The sequence below is a fragment of the Hemiscyllium ocellatum genome, chromosome 18, assembly GCF_020745735.1.
Source record: "Hemiscyllium ocellatum isolate sHemOce1 chromosome 18, sHemOce1.pat.X.cur, whole genome shotgun sequence".
Taxonomy (NCBI): domain Eukaryota; kingdom Metazoa; phylum Chordata; class Chondrichthyes; order Orectolobiformes; family Hemiscylliidae; genus Hemiscyllium; species Hemiscyllium ocellatum.
The window spans coordinates 60,251,093-60,273,105 of record NC_083418.1 but is presented as its reverse complement, the minus strand read 5'-3'; the positions used below and the strand labels follow the sequence as shown (position 1 = coordinate 60,273,105).

At 41.3% G+C, this 22,013-nt stretch overlaps 1 protein-coding gene across 5 annotated transcripts in view; it reads right to left on the bottom strand.

Annotated features, from left to right (window-relative positions):
• Positions 1-1,914: 1,914 nt before the first annotated feature.
• LOC132824484 (bromodomain-containing protein DDB_G0280777-like) overlaps positions 1,915-22,013 on the bottom strand; it is a 90,043-nt gene continuing 69,944 nt past the window's right edge. For 2 of the 5 annotated variants that reach the window (XM_060839060.1, XM_060839061.1), the window contains exons 16-19: positions 21,219-21,870; positions 17,566-18,874; positions 4,556-4,658; positions 1,916-2,713 (exon numbers count right to left, since the gene is read on the bottom strand). In XM_060839060.1, the coding sequence (XP_060695043.1) occupies positions 2,708-2,713; positions 4,556-4,658; positions 17,566-18,874; positions 21,219-21,870 (2,070 nt within the window). In that variant the 3' untranslated portion in view covers positions 1,916-2,707. Of the gene's footprint in view, positions 2,714-4,555; positions 4,659-17,565; positions 18,875-21,218; positions 21,871-22,013 lie in introns of all 5 variants that reach the window. The other 3 variants (XM_060839062.1, XM_060839064.1, XM_060839063.1) reach the window with 3 other exon arrangements.

The following is a 22,013-nucleotide window of genomic DNA, read 5'->3' as shown; positions in this document are numbered from 1 at the left end:
ACACACAAATTTTCCCCCATTTGAACACCTGAGAATTGTTACAACCCCAGAATTAGAGTAGGTGGATATTATGTATGCATCCTATTATTTAAATGCTTTCATTTCTCCTTTGGGTCTGACATTTGTAAGAAGAGCCCTCTTGTGGTGCAGTGGTAGTATCCCTATCCTTGAACCAGGAAGCTCGGGTTGAAATCTCACCTATTTCAAAAGATATATAATAACATATTTGAACAGATGGACAGAAAAACAGGTTAAATAAAAAGAATTAAGAGTAGGGGGAGGCCCTCTTGTGGCAATAGGGATACTATGGACTTGGATTCAAGTCCCACCTGCTCCAGAGGAGTGTAATAACATCTCTGAACAGGTTGATTCAGAAAGGAAGTTGTAAAGAAAAGCAAAAACAAAGCAAACCCACAAGGGGCTCTTACGGCGAGTAGTAATGTCCCAGCCCTGGACCAGTGAGGCCTGTATTCAAATCCAATCTATGTGATCACATCGCTGAACACACTGATTAAGGAAAATAGAATAAGTGGGAGGGTGTTCTTATGGCACATAAAAAAGATGCACTTGCCTTGGAAGGAGGGCAGCGTAGGTTTATTGGAATGGTCCCAGAGATTGAGAGGTGCAGTTACACAAATCACATTTGCAGTCGACATCTACAGTCGACATCTACATTGTGACAATGCTGTGATTTTGTTTCTTGAATCAAAAGTTTGAACTTCCAAGAATGTAGGAGGACTTCAGGATTTTGAAAGAAGTAATAGGGTAGCAAGAAGTGGTGTTTTTTTTTTAAAAAACTGGTGTGGAAATAAGATTAACTTTAAATTTGAGCTCAGTAGAACTGTGCTGAGCAACAGGATGATCAGACATGGAGATAAGGTGGTGAATGAGTCAAGTCACAGATCAGCTATTATTTATTAAATTTCGAACAGATCAGAAGGCCTAATCCTGTTCCTCTGTACTTTCCTTTGACAAGTGTCACAAACCCTCGAGTCTCATTCACTCAGACATCCTTCCCCTCAATGACTCAAATTTAGCAGGCATTATAGTATATCAAAATTGTCATACCCACATGCACAACTCAACATTTACCAGCATTCAAGGTTATCTGCTAGATACAGATTCATTCCCCATTACATCCAGACCTGCACCTTAACTGTTCTGGCAGCAGCACAGATCTTCTAGATAAATCCTAAAAGTTAAAATCATAACTCAATGACTACAAATTCCTGTCAGAATGCAGACAAATATAACTCTATAAATTGCTTTACTCAAATCATTTATTTTATTGCAGCACAAAATTCTGACTTTTTGAAAAGCTTTCTTGAGCTTTTCACCCACACCTCCTCCCCCATGTCACTTTCAATTCACCATGCAGGCTCAAGATGTCATAGGGAGGTAAAATAACCTGGAGTTCAATCATCCATGCAGTCTGATCGTATCTATGATGAAACATATAAACCAGAAAAAAACCAGATGGGATAACTGTAAAATCACCTTTTGCAATTTACTCATCTATACAGATGTAGCTGTACTCTTGTCCAAAGGACATGGTGGTTGTAAAACAGCCACAAAATGTCAGTATTCAATTGCGGGTGGAATGGACAACAATTCCACATGAAGTGAGGATACTTAGCGAAAATGAAGTGTATGGGGCTTACTAATATCCATGCATAGGACAGAAAATTATGATAGGACACATAGCTTTCTCAAATGTAACTTGCTGTTTCCACAGCCTCATGATCTACAGTAAATGTCTGGTTGTTGTCTCAAACTGCAAATCTTTTGAAATAGTGTAGAATATTTTCCTCAAATAACTCATACATCAGTTATTTATAATAAATGATAAGATGGTGTTTAAAATCCATATCATATGACAGGTGGAATACACAAATAGTTTTATTTATTCCTGAGAAGAGCTATATAAACAGTGCAGCTGGTACACAGACAGACAGCAGTACTCTAAAATTTGCAAAAACATTCTTTTTTTTACATTAGCCGTGTGTATTCCTCAGATTTTTTAAAACATTTAATACATAAATAACAAAATAGAATTCATATACCCCTACAATTAATTAATATTCCTAGCTAGGCAAATTGAGAATGAAAGGCCACCTTTTCAAAAGGTCTGTTCTGCAAGAAGCATTCCAAATGCAGCTTCACAGCTTACAAGGTAATAAAATACATTGAGTACAACACTAATTGTAAACCATTTTTGAATCCATATACTTAAAAAATAAACGCAAGAAAAAACCTAATGTCACAGTTTAGCAGCTGTTTGCCAATGTCACGAAGTGTTCAAACACACCTTTATCCTCATTTTGCTTTCTAGTGGCAACGATACCTATAATCGTTGGAATGAACAGCATGTACAATTAATAAATTAAAACTTATTTTCTTTTCTGTTATGATTTTCTCAAATTTGAAAGCAAGGTGATGCAAACTTTATATACAATTTACATACTCTTTAAGGCAGTTTACAAAACATTTTCAGGTCAAAATAAATGTGTAACAAACAACTTTATTTCAAATTCTTATTATGGAAAATTCTCTATTCACATTATATAAACCTGAGTTTAAGCTTCAACTACAGAAATGGTCCTTGGCTACAATTCACAGTTAAGTCAGCTGTAATACTACAACAGTATTTTCAGTGCTTAAAATGAGTTTCCTGAGCCACATTCACTTGCTGCGTCAAAGTGTTTGTTCAGGGCTGCGGAAAGAGGATGGGGATAGGGTTTTAAAAACAAATGCATTTGATAAATTTATGGATATCATACTTATTTTTAAATACAAGCAAAAATGATCAAAAAATTAAAGCCACTTAACAGTAACAGAATGTTCAGAACATTCCAGTGTCAAAATCTATTTACTCAGAGGCATTTTTGTATTATATATCTACTTTTATCAAGTGACCCGACTAGAAAGTTTAGTTAAAATATATATTGTATACCAAGTCAGTGAGCAAGCTCAGGTTCTGAAAACAATGCATCAGCAGGTGGTGCTACAACCTACATTTACTATAGCTTCAGATATCACTAATGTTGTGCAATTTATTATACAAGACTCACGCTGTAGCTAGAGAGTAACCAGTTGCAGGTTCTGGGACACTGGGATGTTTGAGGATCTGCAAATCTATTTGTGTAGTGTAGTTGCTACCGAGTTTACATTTTCAATCTGAACAACCTTACCTGCACCTCATACCCCCCCCCCACCCCACAATGTTAGTATAGATCAATTCTTTTTAAATAGAGCAGTGTCATCCCAATTTACTGATACTAAGTATTGTCTCTGCCAAACTTCTTCACTCGCATTATACTTATGTGAACAACAGTACAGTGAGTTTTGGATGGATCGGGGATTGGTTGCTGACACTGACTGGAGGCTAGACATTCTGGACAAATAAGTGAACTCAGTAGCCATCATTCCAATCTGCTCATACATTCCTCCAAATTCACAGTTAAAAAATGGAAACGAAATCAGACTAGCTGCAAGTGACGTTGAAGAAATGCAAGGGACTGATAAAACCATTTCAACTCTGGTTATTGTAAAATATTTGTTGCAACCCAACAAAATAAGTATTTCGTGGGTTTCATGGTTTTCTCTACTCTTTTAACTTATTAATGGTATTAAAATTCATAGGTTATTCTGACAACTCAAATATTTTAAAAGTGATTTGAAAACTCTTGTTTTCTTGCAAGTTATTCACCCCATCCATTGATCTATATATTACAATGAAGACCATTTGCTCCATCAACAGTGTTGCAGCTAACTAACCAATGCAATTAAGAGTTAGGAGTTTCTTCTTTCTCTCCTAAGAGTTTGCTGCTGCAATAGGACTCAATGCATGACTAAAGCTCAGCTATAGGCTCACTGTTTAACCTACTCAGACATGTTATGCTCCTGTATGCAGAAAATAACAAAAAGATCTCACAACTGTGAAATAACAGGACTTCATGACATCACTGCAAGTTACATTAAGTAATATATTGATTATTCCTTTTTTAATTAAGGAAGATTGCCTTTAATTTTTCAAATCAGTGGGATGGTCAATGGGTTTCATAGTTAATGAACTACTGAAAAAAAATCATCACTTATGCAGGCGAGAGGCAACTCCCTTTGCAAAAAGGTCAATCCACCTTGAATATGCGAATGGACAGATAAATGTTGCCCCAAACAGCAGAATTTCCCATTTTTTAAAAAAAAGTCATGGGATCCCTTTCTTCCAGCTGAACAGCAGACAAGATCAAGGTTTAAAATCTCACTCAAATACATCACCTCTGGAAGGCAGAACTTAGTCTTCAACCAGACTTCAGTTTTGATTGTCGTCAACTTTGGTAGTGGGACTTAAATTCACTACCTTTTGACTGAGAAGTGAGTTATCCCACTGTGTCAAGTTGATCTGAGATTAAAGTTTACTGATCTGGAATTAAAATTAAGTGTCTTTTATGGAGAAACACACTGGCACAGATTTGATGGGTGAACGATCTGTTGCTGCATTGCAATGTCAAAAGTATTCAGAAGTGTTTCTCTGCATGAAAGATTAGAAACATACCTGGTTCATACAAGGGGTGGGTGTTGTTTTATCTTGATGTTGTGGCATTGTATCAGGATCCCTTCTCCCCATATGTTTGAGAACTGGATAATCAGGCAGCAGGCTAAACAAATAGTAGAATACCTTTGTTTCTATTGTTTTTCAACATCTTTACAAACTGCGCTAGAATGAAAACTTATATAGGCAAAAGTGAGGAGGACTGCAGATACTGGAGATTAGAGTCGAGTGCGTGGGGCTGGAAAAGCACAGCAGGCCAGGCAGCATCTGAGCAACAGGAGAATCAACGTTTTGGGTAAAAGCCCTTCCTGATGAAGAGCTTTTGCCTAAAGTGTTGATTCTCCTGCTCCTCAGATGCTGCCAGACCTGCTGTGCTTTTCCAGCACCCCACACTCAACTGGAAATTTTTATTTTATATATATATATATAAAAACACAACTTTAAGCTTACACCTTGAGCAATACTCCAGTTATATTTAAAATGGATATGAGGAAAAAAGCAGGCACACAGTATTACAATAAAGCTAATTGAAAAACTAGCACCACACAGGCATCGCTATACTCCTCTTTCCTTGTAATTTCAGTATTCAGAGGTGTATTTACTTATGTGAATATAAATACTTATGTCTACAACTATTTAAACTGGCGAATATTAATATTTAATTTTTAAACATTAATAAATTTACATCATAACCATTCCACTTGAAGTATAGTTAAATATTTCTCCTCCAAAAATCCAAATTAAATTTAACTAACATTAATGTAATATATATTGCACCTTAGCTGAATCTGCAACTGTCAAATTGTTGGGTCGCAGAGAAAAAATTAGAATTAAAATGAAAGGAAAAGCTAATCATTTCTACCTATAAACTTCCAAACAACTGTAATGGTTTTATTACTAACTCCTTGAAGTGGAATATCTGTACAAACATCCACTTTGTAAGACATAGGCTCATGACAAGTGTTTACTTTTTAAATATTTAGATGTTTGTATAAACCAATACAAATTAATTCCTTTCATTTTGAAGAATTTGTTAATTCAAATTATAAATGGTGCAAAGAAAATCCCCTGTCTTTGCTGCTTTATGAAAATCATTCCATTTGAATTAATTGGTAATTAAATGTTCTTCTGAGCAGAATTAATAAAAGACTATGACAAAGTTAACATATAAAATTTCACCGCTCCCAGAGATGTAAACTTTGTACAGCACAGGTTGAGAAGCCAGGTTACAGCTGAAGGGCTCAATCAACTTCTTTCCTTCATTTACACTACATTACAGGGGAAAGTTGCCAATTCAGCATAACATATTAAACTATACCTGGACACGATTATTTACTCAATGAACTGGAGTTTAAATGTGTTATAATCCCAACTGATGTTATTAATGGACAAGTCAGGTCCCAGACTGAAATGCGGCTTGATAGATTTTTTTTTAGAAACAACGTGGTATCTCACTGAAACATAAGAACACAAAATGCTGCAGGTTTCATTTTAATAATGAAACAGCAGTTTATTATTAAAAGAAATAAAGATAGTGAACCAAAATACTTACATAGAACACAAATTTAAAGATTTCAATATACACTGTAGAACACAATCCTAAGACCCTCCTTTACAGTACCCACAGAGAGGATTTGCTTCTAATTCATATCTACAGGACTGAATTTTAACTGTGACTCCTGACTCCAATGCCCTGCCTTGAGAATACGATAGCCTTTTTCTAGAGCCTTCATACAACTGAGCTCAGACTTTCTAATTTTCAAAATAACCCTTCAAATTTTAACCACACACATCTGGTCTGAAATCCTTACATTAAACTCATTTTTCAGGAACAATTCTTCACACAGCTTCAGCCAAGGCTTAGTCATACAGCATGGAAACAGACATTTCAGTCTAACTTATCCATGTCAACCAGGTTTCCCCAAACTTTCCGAAGCAAAAACAGAAATTTCTGGAAAGCTCACCAGGTCTGGGCAACATCTGTGGAGAGAAATCAGAGTTAACATCTTGGGTCGAGTGTCCCTTCCTCAGAACTGTTCCGATGAAGGGTTACTCGACCTGAAAGTTTAATTCTGATTTCTCTCCACAGATATTACCAGACTTGCTTAACTTTTTCAGCAATTTCTATTTCTGTCTTTGATTTCCAGCATCCATATTTCTGTTGGTTTTTTACCTAAACTAATCCTATTTGCTTACACTTGACCCACATCTCTCTAAAACTCTTATTCATGTACCTATCCAAATATTTTTTACATGTTGTAATTGTACTTACATCTGTTTCTGCTGGTAGTTCATTCCACATATGAATCACCCTATGTGGGGAAAAAGGTTGCCCCTCAAGACCATTTTAAATCTTTCGCCTCTCACCTTCAAAATATGCCCGCTTGTTTTGAACTTCCTCACCCTTCATGATTTTATAAACCTTTACAAAGCTCACCCATCAACCTCCTACACTTCAGTGAAAAAAAGTCCCAGCCAATTCAGCCTCTCCTTATAACTGAAACTCTCCAGTCTTGACAACATCCTGGTAAATCTTTTCTAAACCCTCTCCAGCTGTCTTACTAAAACTCCAAAGCTTTTGTTTCTCCCTCTCCCACCATATCAAATACATTAGATGTTACCCCCAAACATTCCAGAATCTTATGAGCATCTAATGCACTACACTATTTATGCTTTGCACTCTAAAACTCTCCCAATACAAACTAAACCCCGTGATTTGCCAGGAAGTCTTTCTCATATTCTTTGAAATGAAATCACCATGGCGACAGACATACTTACAAGTTGATCACTGAATGCCTTCAGAACACAGAACAAATCTACATGCCACTAGTTCAAAAATAGATAAAATGATACACCTTACATCACAAATAGTGAAAATGTCAATGTTACTTTTCAAATGTTAACCTGGTACAGTGTAGGACATAGGGCCTTAACATAACTACTGACAGTGCCATCTCCAGATGTGTTTAAGTTGCAATCAAGTGTTGTTTCTATGGAGAATTAGGACAGCTGAGGGGCAAGGTACATCCTCAGTACTTAGTGTCTCTGTGAATGGCTGAATGACATTAAAAAAATCTCAAGACTAACTCACTCAGGTAGCACCTTCCAAACCCATTTCCATCTAGAAGGACAAGGGCAACAGATAAATGAGGACACCACTATCTGAAAGTTCCCCTCCAAGCCATTCATCATTCTGACTTGGAAATATATCTGTTTCTTCACTGTCACTGGGTAAAAATCCTGGAATTCCCTCCCTAATGGCATTGTGGGTCAACACATAGGAGATGGACAACAGCTCACTACCTTGTCAAGGGCAACTAGGGATGGGCAATAAATGCTGGCCAGCCAGTAACACACGTCTCACAAAAAAAAACTTGAGAGAAATGTACTGAATACTGAAAAATAGATATTGAGGTAACGTGGCACATTGAGTAGTGCCCCTACTTAACCAAAAGCTACACGTCTGAGTTCCTCCCCAGGGTTCAATGACCAAAAAAGGTGTATTCATAACACGGTCAAAACCTTTTCCTCCGCTACATCGATGACTGTATCGGCGCTGCCTCGTGCTCCCACGAGGAGGTTGAACAGTTCATCAACTTTACTAACACCTTCCATCCCGACCTGAAATTCACCTGGACTGTCTCAGACTCCTCCCTCCCCTTCCTAGACCTTTCCATTTCTATCTCGGGCGACCGACTCAACACAGACATCTATTATAAACCGACTGACTCCCACAGCTACCTGGACTACACCTCCTCCCACCCTGCCCCCTGTAAAAATGCCATCCCATATTCCCAATTCCTTCGTCTCCGCCGCATCTGCTCCCAGGAGGACCAATTCCAACACCGCACAGCCCAGATGGCCTCCTTCTTCAAGGACCGCAGATTCCCCCCAGACGTGATCGACGATGCCCTCCACTGCATCTCCTCCACTTCCCGCTCCTCCGCCCTTGAGCCCCGCTCCTCCAACCGCCACCAAGACAGAACCCCACTGGTTCTCACCTACCACCCCACCAACCTGCGCATACAACGTATCATCCGCCGCCATTTCCGCCACCTCCAAACGGACCCCACCACCAAGGATATATTTCCCTCCCCTCCCCTATCAGCGTTCCGCAAGGACCACTCCCTTCGTGACTCCCTTGTCAGATCCACACCCCCCACCAACCCAACCTCCACCCCCGGCACCTTCCCCTGCAACCGCAGGAAATGTAAAACTTGTGCCCACACCTCCACACTCACTTCCCTCCAAGGCCCCAAGGGATCCTTCCATATCCGCCACAAGTTCACCTGTACCTCCACACACATCATCTATTGCATCCGCTGCACCCGATGTGGCCTCCTCTATATTGGTGAGACAGGCCGCTTACTTGCGGAACGCTTCAGAGAACACCTCCGGGCCGCCCGAACCAACCAACCCAATCACCCCGTGGCTCAACACTTTAACTCCCCCTCCCACTCCACCGAGGACATGCAGGTCCTTGGACTCCTCCACCGGCAGAACACAACTACACGACGGCTGGAGGAGGAGCGCCTCATCTTCCGCCTGGGAACCCTCCAACCACAAGGTATGAATTCAGATTTCTCCAGCTTCCTCATTTCCCCTCCCCCCACCTTGTCTCAGTCGGTTCCCTCAACTCAGCACCGCCCTCCTAACCTGCAATCCTCTTCCTGACCCCTCCGCCCCCACCCCACTCCGGCCTATCACCCTCACCTTGACCTCCTTCCACCTATCCCACCTCCATCGCCCCTCCCCCTAGTCCCTCCTCCCTACCTTTTATCTTAGCCTGCTTGACTCTCTCTCTCTTATTCCTGATGAAGGGCTTATGCTCGAAACGTCGAATTCTCTATTCCTGAGATGCTGCCTGGCCTGCTGTGCTTTGACCAGCAACACATTTGCAGCTAATGTCTTTCCTGTGAAAGTCTTTCAAACACATTGCCCAATGACAGACAGTAAAATCATAAGTATTTTATAGTCTGCAAAATGGAAAAAAGGTTGGAGACTCTACTATCACTATTCATAGTTCCAGACAACAACATACATGTAAAAGTCTATGGTGCTTTTGCAACTCAGGCTATGAATGATCTTTAACATATCATCACCAAAAGCTTCTGAATGATTTAAAAATAGATTGTCCAGTCATTTTCTTCAATTAAATTAAAACCTTCTGTATTTATCTAATAAAGAGAACAAGGGCTCTCATGGTATGTGATAATGCCAATCCAGAAGAATCTTTATATTGCATATTAGGCAGATTTGGGCGAGTTTAAAATCACAATTTTCTTTAAACTTCAACTGTAAACAAACTGAAAGTCCCTTACGGAATGTTAGGAACTCAGAATCATAAAATCCCAACAGTGCAAATAGAGGCCAATTGACTCTCCTCTGATCCCCCTAACAGCACCACCACCCTCTCCCTGCCCACCGCCCCCCCCCGCCAACCCACCCCCCACACCTTACTGGTATTAGTAGTGGTAAGAAATCTATCAGTCTCTGCCTTGAACATACTTAGTGACAGATCTTCCATAGCCCTCTTTGGTCTGATCAGGGAGAAGGCAAGAAAATGGAGTTGAGAAACAAATCAGCCATGATTGAATAGTAGAGCAGAATTAATGAGCCAAATGGCCTCATTCTGCTCCTCTGTCTTGTGGTCATAAGGATTCCAGAGATTCACCATCCTCTGAGTGAAGACACTTATCCTCACTGCATGCCTGAAAAGGCTTGCCTTTTATTCAGAGACTGTCCCCCCTAGTTTAGACCTCATAACAAGGGAAAACATGCTTTCTGCATCTATCAATGAGATCTTCTTGTATTTGTCTGAACACCAAAGAATAAAGGCCCAGTTTCTGCAATCTCTCACAGAATAGTCCCACTACTCCCGGCATGGTTCTGGTCAACTTTCGCGGCATTCCCTATATCCTTCCTCAAGCAGAGGACCAGAACTGCATCATTGTTCACCAATGCTATACACAATGTTTTAAAAAATTTATTTGTGGGACTTGGATGTCGCTGGCTGGCCAACATTGATAATCCATCCCTATGTGCCCTTGACGTGATGAGCTACCTTCTTGAATCGCTGCAGTCTACTGCTGTGGGTTAACTCACAATGCCAGTAGGGAGGGAATTTCAGGATTTTTGATCCAACAGTGAAGGAACAGTGATGTATTTCCAAGTCAGGGTGATGAGTGGCTTGGAGGGGAACTTGCAGGTGGTGGTGTCCACAAATACCTGTTGCTCTTGTCCTTTCAGATATAAGTGGTCATGGGTTTGGATGGTGCTATTTCAGGATCTTTGGAGAATTTCTGCAGTGCAACTTGTAGATAGTAGCAGAAGTGTGTACTGAGCACCAGTGGTAAAGGGATTGAATGTTTGTAGACGTGGTGCCAATCAACTGGGTTGCTTTGTATTGGAGCTGAATCAATCTAGCTAAGTGGGGACTATTCCATCACAATCCTGACTTACGCCTTGTAGATGATGGATAGACTCTGGGGTGTCAGGTTACTCGCTGCAGTTTCCCTAGTCTCTGACCTGCTCTTGTAACCACTGTGTCCAGTTCAGTTTCTGGTCAATGTTAACCCCAAGAATTTAACAGTGAAGGATTAACACCATTGATTGTCAAGGGGTGGTGGGTTAGTGTGTCTCTTACTGGCGATGATCATTGTCTGGCATTTGTATGGCGTGAATGTTACTTACCACTTGTCAGCCCAAGTCTGGATATTGTCCAGATCTTGTTGTATTTGAGCACGGACTACTTCAATATCTGAGGAGTCACGAGAGGTGTTAAACACCATGCAATCAGCGAACACTCCACTTCTAGGCAAAAGTGAGGACTGCAGATGCTGGAAACCAGAGTCTAGATTAGAGTGGTGGAGGAAAAGCACAGCAGGTCAGGCAGCATCCGAGGAGCGGGGCGGGGGGGTTGATTGGTACGGGTGTCCGGAGATGTTCCCTGAAGCACTCACGAGGCGGCATCCGGTCTCCCCAATGTAGAGGAGACCGCATCGGGAGCAACGGATACAGTAAATGACATTGGATTGGTGGATGTGCAGGTGAAACTTTGATGGATGTGGAAGGCTCCTTTGGGGCCTTCAATGGAAGTGAGGGTGGAGGTATGGGCGCAGGTTTTGCAATTCCTGCAGTGGCAGGGGAGGGTGCAGGATGTGGATGAGATGCGTTGGAGGGCATCTTCAACCACGCAGGAAGGGAATCTGCGGTCTCTAAAGGAGGCCATTTGGTGTGTTCTGTGGTGTAACTGGTCCTCCTGGGAGCAGATATGGTGGAGGAATTGGGAATACGGGATGGCATTTTTGCAGGAGGTAGGGTGGGATGAGGTATAATCCAGGTAGCTGTGGGAGTTAGTGCGTTTGCAAAAAAAATCAGTGTCAAGTCAGTCATCATTAATGGAGATGGCGAGGTCTGTGAAGGTGTCAGAGATGGTCCAGGTGAATTTAAGGGCAGGATGGAATGTGTTGGTGAACTTGATGAACTGCTCAAGCTCCTCTCAGTCATCAGTGTAGCAGAGGAAAAGGTGGGGAGTGGTGCCAGTGTAACTATGGAAGATGGATTGTTCTACATAGCCGACAAAGAGACAGGCATAGCTGGGGCCCATACGAGTGCCCATGGTTACCCCTTTGGTCTGGAGGAAGTGGGAGGATTCGAAGGAGAATTTATTGAGGGTAAGGACCAGTTCAACCAAATGAATGAGTGTGTCAGTGAAAGGGTACTGTTGGGGACATTGGGTGAGGAAGAACGGAGGGCTTGGAGGCCCTGGTCATAGTGAATGGAGGCATAGAGGGAACTGGATGTCCATGGTGAAGATGAGGTGTTGGGGGCCGGACAAACAGAACTCTTGGAGGAGATGGAGGGCGTGGGTGGTGTCTCGAACGTATGTGAGGAGTTCCTGGACCAGGGGAAAGGACAGTATCAAGGTAGGTGGAGATGAGTTCAATGGGGCAGGAGCATGCTGGGACAATGGTCGTCTGGGATGGTCAGGCTTGTGGGTCTTGGGAAGGAGGTAAAATCAGGTGGTGCGGGGTTCTTGGACTACGAGGTTGGAAGCTGTGGGTGGGTGATCTCCTGAGGTGGTGATATTGTATGGTCTGGGAGATGATGGTTTAGTGATGGGGGTGGGGTGGGGGGAGGTCTTGGTCGAGGGGGGTGTAGGAGGATGTGTCTTTGAGTTGGCGTCTGGCTTCAGTGGTGTAGAGGTCAATGCACCAAACTACCACTGCACCCCCTTTATTCACTGGTTTGATGGTGAGGTTGGGATTGAAGCAGAGGGAGTGGAGGGCTGCACTTCTAGCCTAATACTTCATTGATGAAGCAGCTGAAGATTGTTGGGCTTAGGACACTAGTGAGGAATCCTGCAGGAACTGAAATGACTGATCTTCCACAACCACAACCATCTTCCTTTGTGCCAGGTATGACTCTAAATCAGCGGAGCGTTTGTTCCCGATACCCATTGATTCCAGTTTTGCCAGAGCTCCTTGATGCATAACTTGGTCAAATACTGCCTTGATGTCAAGGACTGACACTCTCACCTAACCTCTGGAATTCAGCTCTTTTGTCCATGTTTGAACCAAGGCTGTAAGAGGATCAGGAGCTGAATGACCCTGGCAAAACCCAAACTAGGCGCCACTGAGCAGGTTTCTGCCGAGTAGGTTCTGCTTGATAGCACTGTTGATGACCCCATCCATCACTTTATTGATGATGGAGAGTAGACTGATTGGGCGATTTTGTCCTGCTTTTTTGTGTACAGAACATATTTGGGCAATATCCACATTGTTGGGTAGATGCCAGTGTTGTAACTGTACTGGAAGAACTTGGCTAGGGGAGCGACAAGTTCTGGAGCACACATCTTCAGTAATATTGCCGGAGTGTTATCAGAGCTGTTGCAGTATCCAGTGCCTCCAGCTGTTTCATGATATCACGTAGAGTGAATCTAATTAGTTGGAGACTGGTATCTGTGATGCTGGCGACCACTGCAGGAGCCAGAGATGGATCATCCACTCGGCACTTCTGACTGAAGACTGTTACGAATGCTTCAGCCTTATTTTTTGCACTGATGTGCTGGGCTCCTCCATCACTGAGGATGAGGATGAGGATATTCTCCTCCAGCGAGTTGTTTATTTGTCCACCACCATTCATGACTGGATGTGAAAGGACTGCAGAGCTTAGATCTGATCCATTGGCTGTGGGATTGCTTAGCTCTGTCTATCACTTGCTGTTTATGCCATTTGGCACATAAATAGTCCTGTTTGGTAGCTTCACCAGATTAACATCTGATTTTTAGGTATGCCTGATGCTACTCCTGGCATGCCCTCCTGCACTCTCCAATGAACCAGGGTTGATCCCCTGGCTTGATGGTGATGGTTGAGTTGGGAATGAGTCAAGAGTGTGGTGCTGGAAAAGCATAGCAGGTCAGGTAGCATCCAAGGAGCAGGAAAATTGATGTTTTGGGCATAAGCCCTTCATCAGGAATCCTTCATTCCTGATGAAGGGTTTATGCCCAAAATGTCGATTCTCTTGCTCTGTGGATGCTGCTTGACCTGCTGTGTTTTTCCAGCACCACACACACTCGGCTCTGATCCCCAGCATCTGCAGTCCTCACTTTCTCCTGAGTGGGGGATGTGCTAAACCATGAGGTTGCAGATTGTGCTGGAGTACAGTTCTGCTGCTGTTGATGGCCCACAGCGCCTCATGGATACCCGGTCTTGAGCTGCTAGATCGGTTCAAAGTCTGTCACATTTACCATGGTGATAATGCCATGACATGATGGAGGTTACTCTCAATGTGAAGGCCAGCACCTCGTCTCCACAAGGACAGGGCAGTGGTTACTTTTACAGATACTGTCATGGACATTCTGCAGCTGGCAGATTAGGAAATATTAGGTCAAGTATGTTTCTTTCTTCTCTTGTTGGTTTCTTCACCACCTGCTGAAGACCTAGTCTAGCAATTATATCTTTTAGTACCTGACCACTTCGATCAGTAATGCTACTGCTGAGCCATTCTTGGTGATGGACATTGAAATCGTCCATCCAGAGTACATTTTGTGCCCTTGCCACCCTCAGTGCTTCCTCCAAGTGTTCTTCAACATGGAGGAGTACAGATTAATCCGCAGGAGGACGACAGTACATGGTAACTAAGATGACGTTTCCTTGCCCATGTTTAACCTGAAGCAATGAGACTTCATGGGATCTGGAGTCGATGTTAAGGACTCCCAGGGCAACTCCCTCCCCACCGTATACCACTGTGCCACCACTCTTGTGCCTGTCCTGTGGAGGAACAGGACATATCCAGGGATGGTAATGGTAGTGACAAGGGTGTTATCTGTGAGGTATGATACGTAAGAATGACTACGTCAGGCTGTTGCTTGACTAGTCTGAAAGACAGCTCTCCCACTTTTGGCACTAGCCCACAGATGGTGCTAAAGAGGACTCTGCATGATCAATAGGGCTTTGTGTTTTTGCCATTGTCTTTGCAGTTCCAAGGCTGATGCCCAGTGGTCTGTCCGGTTTCATTTCTAGCGATTGATACAATTGAGAGGCTTGCCCAGTCATTTCAGAGGGCAGTTAAAAGTCAACCACATTGCTATGGCTCTCTGGATTCACACATAGGCCAGACCAGGTAAGGATGGCAGATTTACTTCTCTAAAAGACATTAGTGAACCATATCGGTTTTTCTGACAATTGACAATGGTTTCACGGTCAGTCAGCCCTTAAATTCCAATTTGTTTTTATTGCATTCAAATTCCACCATCTGCTGTGGTGGGATTTGAACCCAGGTCCCCAGAACATTATCCTGGGATTCTAGATTAATAACAGTGATAATATCACCAGGCCATTTCCTCCCAAACTGCCTACTATACTTGTACACTAGCTTTTAGCAACTTATGATCAAGGATAAAAAGAGGCTGCTCCCCAGTTGGTTCAACATATTGCTGCAGAAAATGATCTTCCTTCACAACACGGATGGTCACAGACTTACCCAGTCTATACGTAGGTTGAAGTGACCCATGATTACTGCATCCCCCTTGCTACACGTGCATCTTAATTCCTGATTTTATGGACCCTACATTATCAGTACTGTTTGGTAGCCTGTAAATTACTCTTACCAATGATTCCCACCATTTGCTGTTTTTTGGCTCCAATCAAACAGCTTCGACATTCTTTCCTTTCAATTGGAGATCCTCTCATTAATATACTGACCCTATCCCTTGTGATGAGCACTAACCCACTTCTTTATGCTTATCCATGATAAATGCCAAATGTTCTTTAATATTCAGTCCCCAGTCTTGGTCACCCTTGCAGCCACATCTCCATAAAGGTATTTAAATCACACCCTTTTATTAACACCATCAAATTATCTATTGCACTGCAAATGTTGTGTACATTCAGATAGAATTCTGTCTTAATATTATTCTGTCATTCGACCCTTGGTTATTATAGGTTTTGTTTATGCTGTTTCCCAACTTAAATTACAGTTTCTCTACCTGCTGTCATAACCAGCTTTTGTTTTTATCAGAATTCCCTGTTAAGATTCCCTTCCCCATACAAACTAGTTCAATGTTAGGTCACAGCAACAAGGCACACAAGAAATGGAGTGTTAGACAATGATAGAAAGTGAGATTCTTTCAATCTTTGAAACTGTGATGTCATGCCAGCAAGACTAAATCTACTGATCTTGGCAGACCTTCAGAACTACCAACAAAAAAAATTGACCTTCAAGAAATTATTCCTTGGACTTAAGAATGAAGTAAGCCATTTTGTTCCTTGACCTAGCTCTATCATTCAATGAGATAATGCCTGATCTGTGATCTAACTTTGACTTGTAGACAACTATTTAAATAGAGAGGTCATAAAACTCAATAGTACAGTAGATTCTAGACATTTTAGTACGAGTTAGTTGGCTGATACAGCAAATGATTAGAATAGCAATTGAAAGGTTCTGGTTTATTGCAAGGATAATGGAAAATTAAAGTAGGAAAGGCTTTATTGCAGCTGCACAAAATATTGTTGAGACCACATCTGGAATAATGCGTGGTTTTGGTCTTATTTGAAAAGTATATATTTGTTTTAGAAATAGTTCAGAGAAGGTTCACTGGATTCACTCCTGGGGTGAATGGTTTATCATTACGAAGAGAGGCTGAACAGGTTAGGCTTTACATGAATGACAGGCAATGTTATTGAAGAATACAAGATTTGAGGAGACTAGATTGGGGAATTCCAGAACAATATCCCTTAAGTGGAGAGACTAAATCTAGGAACAGAGTTTAAGAATAAGAGATTTTTTAAAAAATAGAGACGAGGATTTTTTTTTAAATCACGAAGTGTTTTTGAGTGTGGCACTACCTTTCCCAGAAGGCAGTTTTTAAGGTAGGCTGGGTCTTTTCATTTATTTGAGGCTGAGTTAGATGGATTTTTGATAAGGAGTCAAAGGCTGGACGTGCAGACTGTAAAGTGAAGCTGAGCCTACTACCAGAGTGGCTACAGCTTTACTGAATAATGGAATAGGCCCAAAGTGCCAAATGGCCTAATCCTCCTCCTCCTACTTTCTAAAACTTTCTTACACTGATGAACAAAAACATCTACTAACTTCACTTTTCAATTCAGTAACTGATCTAGCATTACTACCACCCGCATATTGAAGCGATACCTAATTTCATTCATTGTCCTAACTGTCAATCTGCACACCAGTTCTAGGCTCTCTAACCAGCAGAAACAGATTATCTACCTTGTCCTATTAATATCCTGAATATGTTGATGAAATCATTCAAAATGATTTCAATTCCAAGAAATACAATCCTAGTTTGCATAATCTTTCGTAATTTAACCCTTGGAGTCTAATCACACTTGGCAAATGCCCTCCAAGGCATCTTCCTAGCTTTTAGTATTCTCCCTCAGATTTGATGCTCAGAACTCATTATTCCACATGTGATCTAACCATTAGTTTGTAAAGTTACATTGTAATAATGCTTATTTTTATGGGCCAAAGAAATCATAAATTATACTCACTTTCTTATCATGTAGAGATCTCCACTCGTATTGAATGGTGGTCTTTGTACAATTACAGTTCCAGGGTAAGGGCTTGGTTTCATGTCTGAATGACTAAGTAATTGCATTCCAAAAGGACTTTGATTCATCACTTGATGGGGTATCACATGGTTGGATGTTGATGTTATTACTGAACGTACACGCAGTAATTGTGGATTATATGTCTGCCCATAAGGCAGTCTCTGTACATTATGAGATGGTGCATGGGCATAAAGTGCAGGGTGTGGAATTTCATGTGAATAAATTCCACTGGATATTTGACTAGTATTATAAGCTGCAGAAACTGAATGGATAACCTTTTGCCTTTTCGTTGCAGTTTGGCCTTCAAAATCTAAATAGTCTTGCAGTCTATCATGTGTACTAACTTCCCCATTGCTTTCAATTTTGGAAGCCACAACAGTTCTCTCTGATGCTTCATTTTTCTGCTTTTGCATTGAAGCTTCATGCACAGGGTTGCATTCTTCTCTTTCTGGTATTCGGTGCTCAGAATATATGTCAGTTCTTTCCCTCCGAATTGCTTGTGACTGCCCACTGCTCTCTCTTAAGAATAAGAATGGTGACTGGTTGTATAAACCAGGTTGCCCTGCAAGGTAACTCCGATCAGGCATTACAGCGGTCTGAATCGGTTGCTGCGCACGATAGCCAATATTGTTCAAGTGAGAGGAGAGTTGCTGCTCCATCGGATGCTGGTACAAATGAGAGCTCTGGCCTTGCATTGGATGAACCACCATAAGATGAGGAGCATGCTGGACAAAGGAATGAGCTGAGGCCAGGTTCTCGGAATTACATCCCACATAGTGCATGTAAGCTGGCACTGGTCCAAATTGATGCCTTGTGTCAGGATGAGCAACAAGCACTGCAGGGTTTCTATGCTGAACATTGCCAATAGATCCTCCACTACAATTAGTCAGATTTGAATGTGTTTCTGCATTGTTTGTTAATTTTAGTCTCAGATTTTCTGTTGATTTGGGATTTCTCATGCTCTGCTTTTCACTATTGGTTAAACTATTTGACAAATTTTGCCCCTCCCTTAATTTGCATCCTTCAGAGTCTTGTTCTCCAATTTCGTTGCTTTGAAATAATTTCTGTTTCTTAAGTGCTAAAATTCCACCAAGTCTCTCTGATTCTGTGCTCTTTCCTGTAGTGTCTTGCTGAAGTAGATTAGAGGCATTTAGAGGGGTTACTTTATTAGAAATAGGCTCTCTGTTCACCAAATGATGCTGATCTGTAGAAAACAAATCACTGTTGGCAGTTTGATCTAGATGTGCACCTGTGGGGATTTAAAATGCAAAAGAATTAGAAACAGGTTAATTTTGCTTCATTCAGGATGTCAAATTTACTCCACCCAATTCCAGCAAAGGAAGAAAAGATGTTGCTGTGAATGCAAAATTTAAATCTTTCTGCCAACTGAACTAAAACAAAAGCTGTGCCGTATAATTCGTAACATTTGTGTGCACCTGTAATTTGCCCTAATAAAAATAGACTCTCTCCTCTGTAGTTTTAAACCTTAAGATCTGAAGTAATGTGGGTGAGGAGTTAGCAAAACATTTGAAATTTACTATATCCTAGACAAAGTTTTCTAATCCTAAAAATCATACCCTTGGAACAATGCTAACAGTTTATGGGAGAATTAATTGCATAAGAATGTTCAGAATCTCCAAATCTGACTTTTTAAAACAATGAGGGTGAATGTTTCCGAACACTGTGGGACCTGTCTGCCCAGAGCCCACAAATAAGAACAGCTGCACCACTGTCATAGGCTGGAGGTCGTATTTTTATCTCTCAGGGACTACAACAGAGCTGTCAGCTCATCAGATGGCTAGCAGCTGTACAATCTCAGCAGAAGTAGTGGCAACACCAGGACCAATAGCAAACTCCAAATGGAGTTCTTTGCTGGAGCTGAACGACAGGTAAGCTGTTGTGGGTTGAGGGATATAAAGGGAGAAAATATGATCTTAGTATGGGGATGTGTAGCAAATGAATATAGGAGACCTACAAAAGAACATCTTCCCACTTGTCCCCAGCTCGAGCAAAAAATGCTGCTGGGCTCTCTCAGGCCTATCCTGGTTTTCAGTAAAATAGGAATGGAATGAGGCTAACAGCAGGACGGTATGGGCTGTGCAGCACCATCATCTCCCATCCCACAACATTTCATAAAAGTCAGGGGCAGGTGGGCAGCAAGTTGGCCATACAATAAGACTTTACGACATTCCCCACCATTAAACACACCAACACGGGTGGTACAATTACAGCATTTAAAAGACATCTGGATAGGTACATGAATAGGAAGTGTTTAGAAGGATATGGGCCAAATGCTGACAAATGGGACTTCATCAGTTTGGAATATCTGGTCAGTGTAGACCAAAGGATCTGTTTCCATGCTGTTAGAGTCTATGACTCAATATTGTTGATAAAGGTTAGAAAAACATATCCACTGTTTGAAATGCCATCCAATGTACCTACTTAAATAGAACCTTATAGAGGAGGCTCATCATGCCACTGTTAGCACTTTCAGCCACACTAAGTTCCATTCCCTTGCTCTTTTCTACAATCCTGTAAAATTATCTCCCCCTCATGCATTTATCCATTGCCAAGTTATTACTGAGTCTGCTTCTAGCAACTTTTCAGGCAGTACATTTCAGATTTCTACCCTGAATGTAATTGTTCATGCTCCTAGCATTTAATAATGCCTGCTCCATGATAATTTCTTCTGTCTGTGCCTCTGAGGGAACAATGCTTACTTTAGCTACTTTCCTTTTTACATGCAATAAGAGTTTTGTTGATTATATCTTTGATTAGTTTACTGTCATGTTCTATATTTTCCCTTGTCAATTTTTGGTAGCCTTTTGAGGGTTTCTAAAATGCCCCAATCCTGATGCTTTGCAGCATTATATACCTAATTTTTAGTAAATCTAACTCCATCCTCAACTTCAACAGTAAACAACGAAAGAATCTTTCTTGACGAATGTTGGCAATTGGCGTATTAAGTGTGATAGAACCACTTCTGGATGCGATAGTCAACAACCTTTTTGATTTCAAAGTTATTTTTTTTAGGAAAGCATGCAGCCTTCAAAACAAGAAAACAGTCTCCATTAGGCACTGCAATTGTCAAACATACAGTTAAAGCTAAAGTAATGCTAAGTTTACAGTGGCTGGTAGATTGAACCCTTTCATTTCCAAAGTCTGAAGACAGTTAGAAGTCACTTCCTTCTGTTCAGAATGAGATCTGGTGTGTTCTTCCACAAAAAACATTTCAACTATGAGAATCATGTAGCTGATTCCAGCAGTAAGCGATAGCAAAAGGGCATAAGAGTGACTATCTCACAGTTTATTCCTTTTCTGGAATTACTGCATCCTTGTATCTTTCTTACTTAAGAAAATTCAGTTGGGGAGGTTAAGCAGAATGCAACTGAAGCCAGTCATTCCTGTCTCTGACAGAAACATTTTAACATTTCAGTGTATCATTGTGCTGTGGTTTACAAGATGCAGCAAGAAAATATCAAGTGATCAAAAGAACTGTACATTGTAACGCAAGAATTAAAAACTACATGTCAGAAAGTGTTTAGTTATAAAATGTAATTAATATAACAGTTTATGGCATTCAAATGAATTACCTTTAACAAGTGCTCTTTGAGAAGTTTGACCAAGAGGATTGTTTGGATATTTATCCAGGTTAAAATCTGACATTTGCACATTAGGCTGACTTGGATGCAGTTCATTGTTTTGCACAGAAATTCCACATGTGTTGGGTAAAGTTTCATTTTTAACAGGACTTCTAGTTTCAATCACTGAATTGTTTGTTGCTGTCAGATGAGTCTGCACAACAGGACTTGCATTCTCCACTGACACAGGATTAGACTGTCCTTCTGGCAATCTATCTTGAGGATGAAGACTGGAATGGTTCAAGTATCCAGGCCATTCTGCTCCTTTAGTATGATTCAAATCTGCCACATGACAATCACCACTTGATTTATTTGGCTGTGCAATTGCTTCTCGGCTTCCATTTGACATTGGAACAACAGTGGCTGAGTGGGAACTGAGTGTTTCTGTTTCAGTTTCAGTCTGTGGAAGGCCCAGATTTGTAGATCTAATTGGTTTACAGACAGGGGAATGTTTTGGTGCTTGGACACCAACAGGGTCAGTAGGCATACTAGTGTGAGGAGTTGCATCCCCATGACCATCAGATGAAAGACCAACTGTTTGTAATTTTGTAGAATCAGATCCAGCTGAAGCAGGTGTCACTGGCCCATTCACCAACATTTGCTGCTAAGAAGAAAAAAGAATAAACGAGGTCAAAGGCTGTTTCATGGATTTATTGTGCATTGTCAGTCATTGAAAGTGGCAGGACAGGCTGAGAGCATGGTCAATAAAATATAGAGTACCCAGGGTTTAATAGTGGAATAAAATAT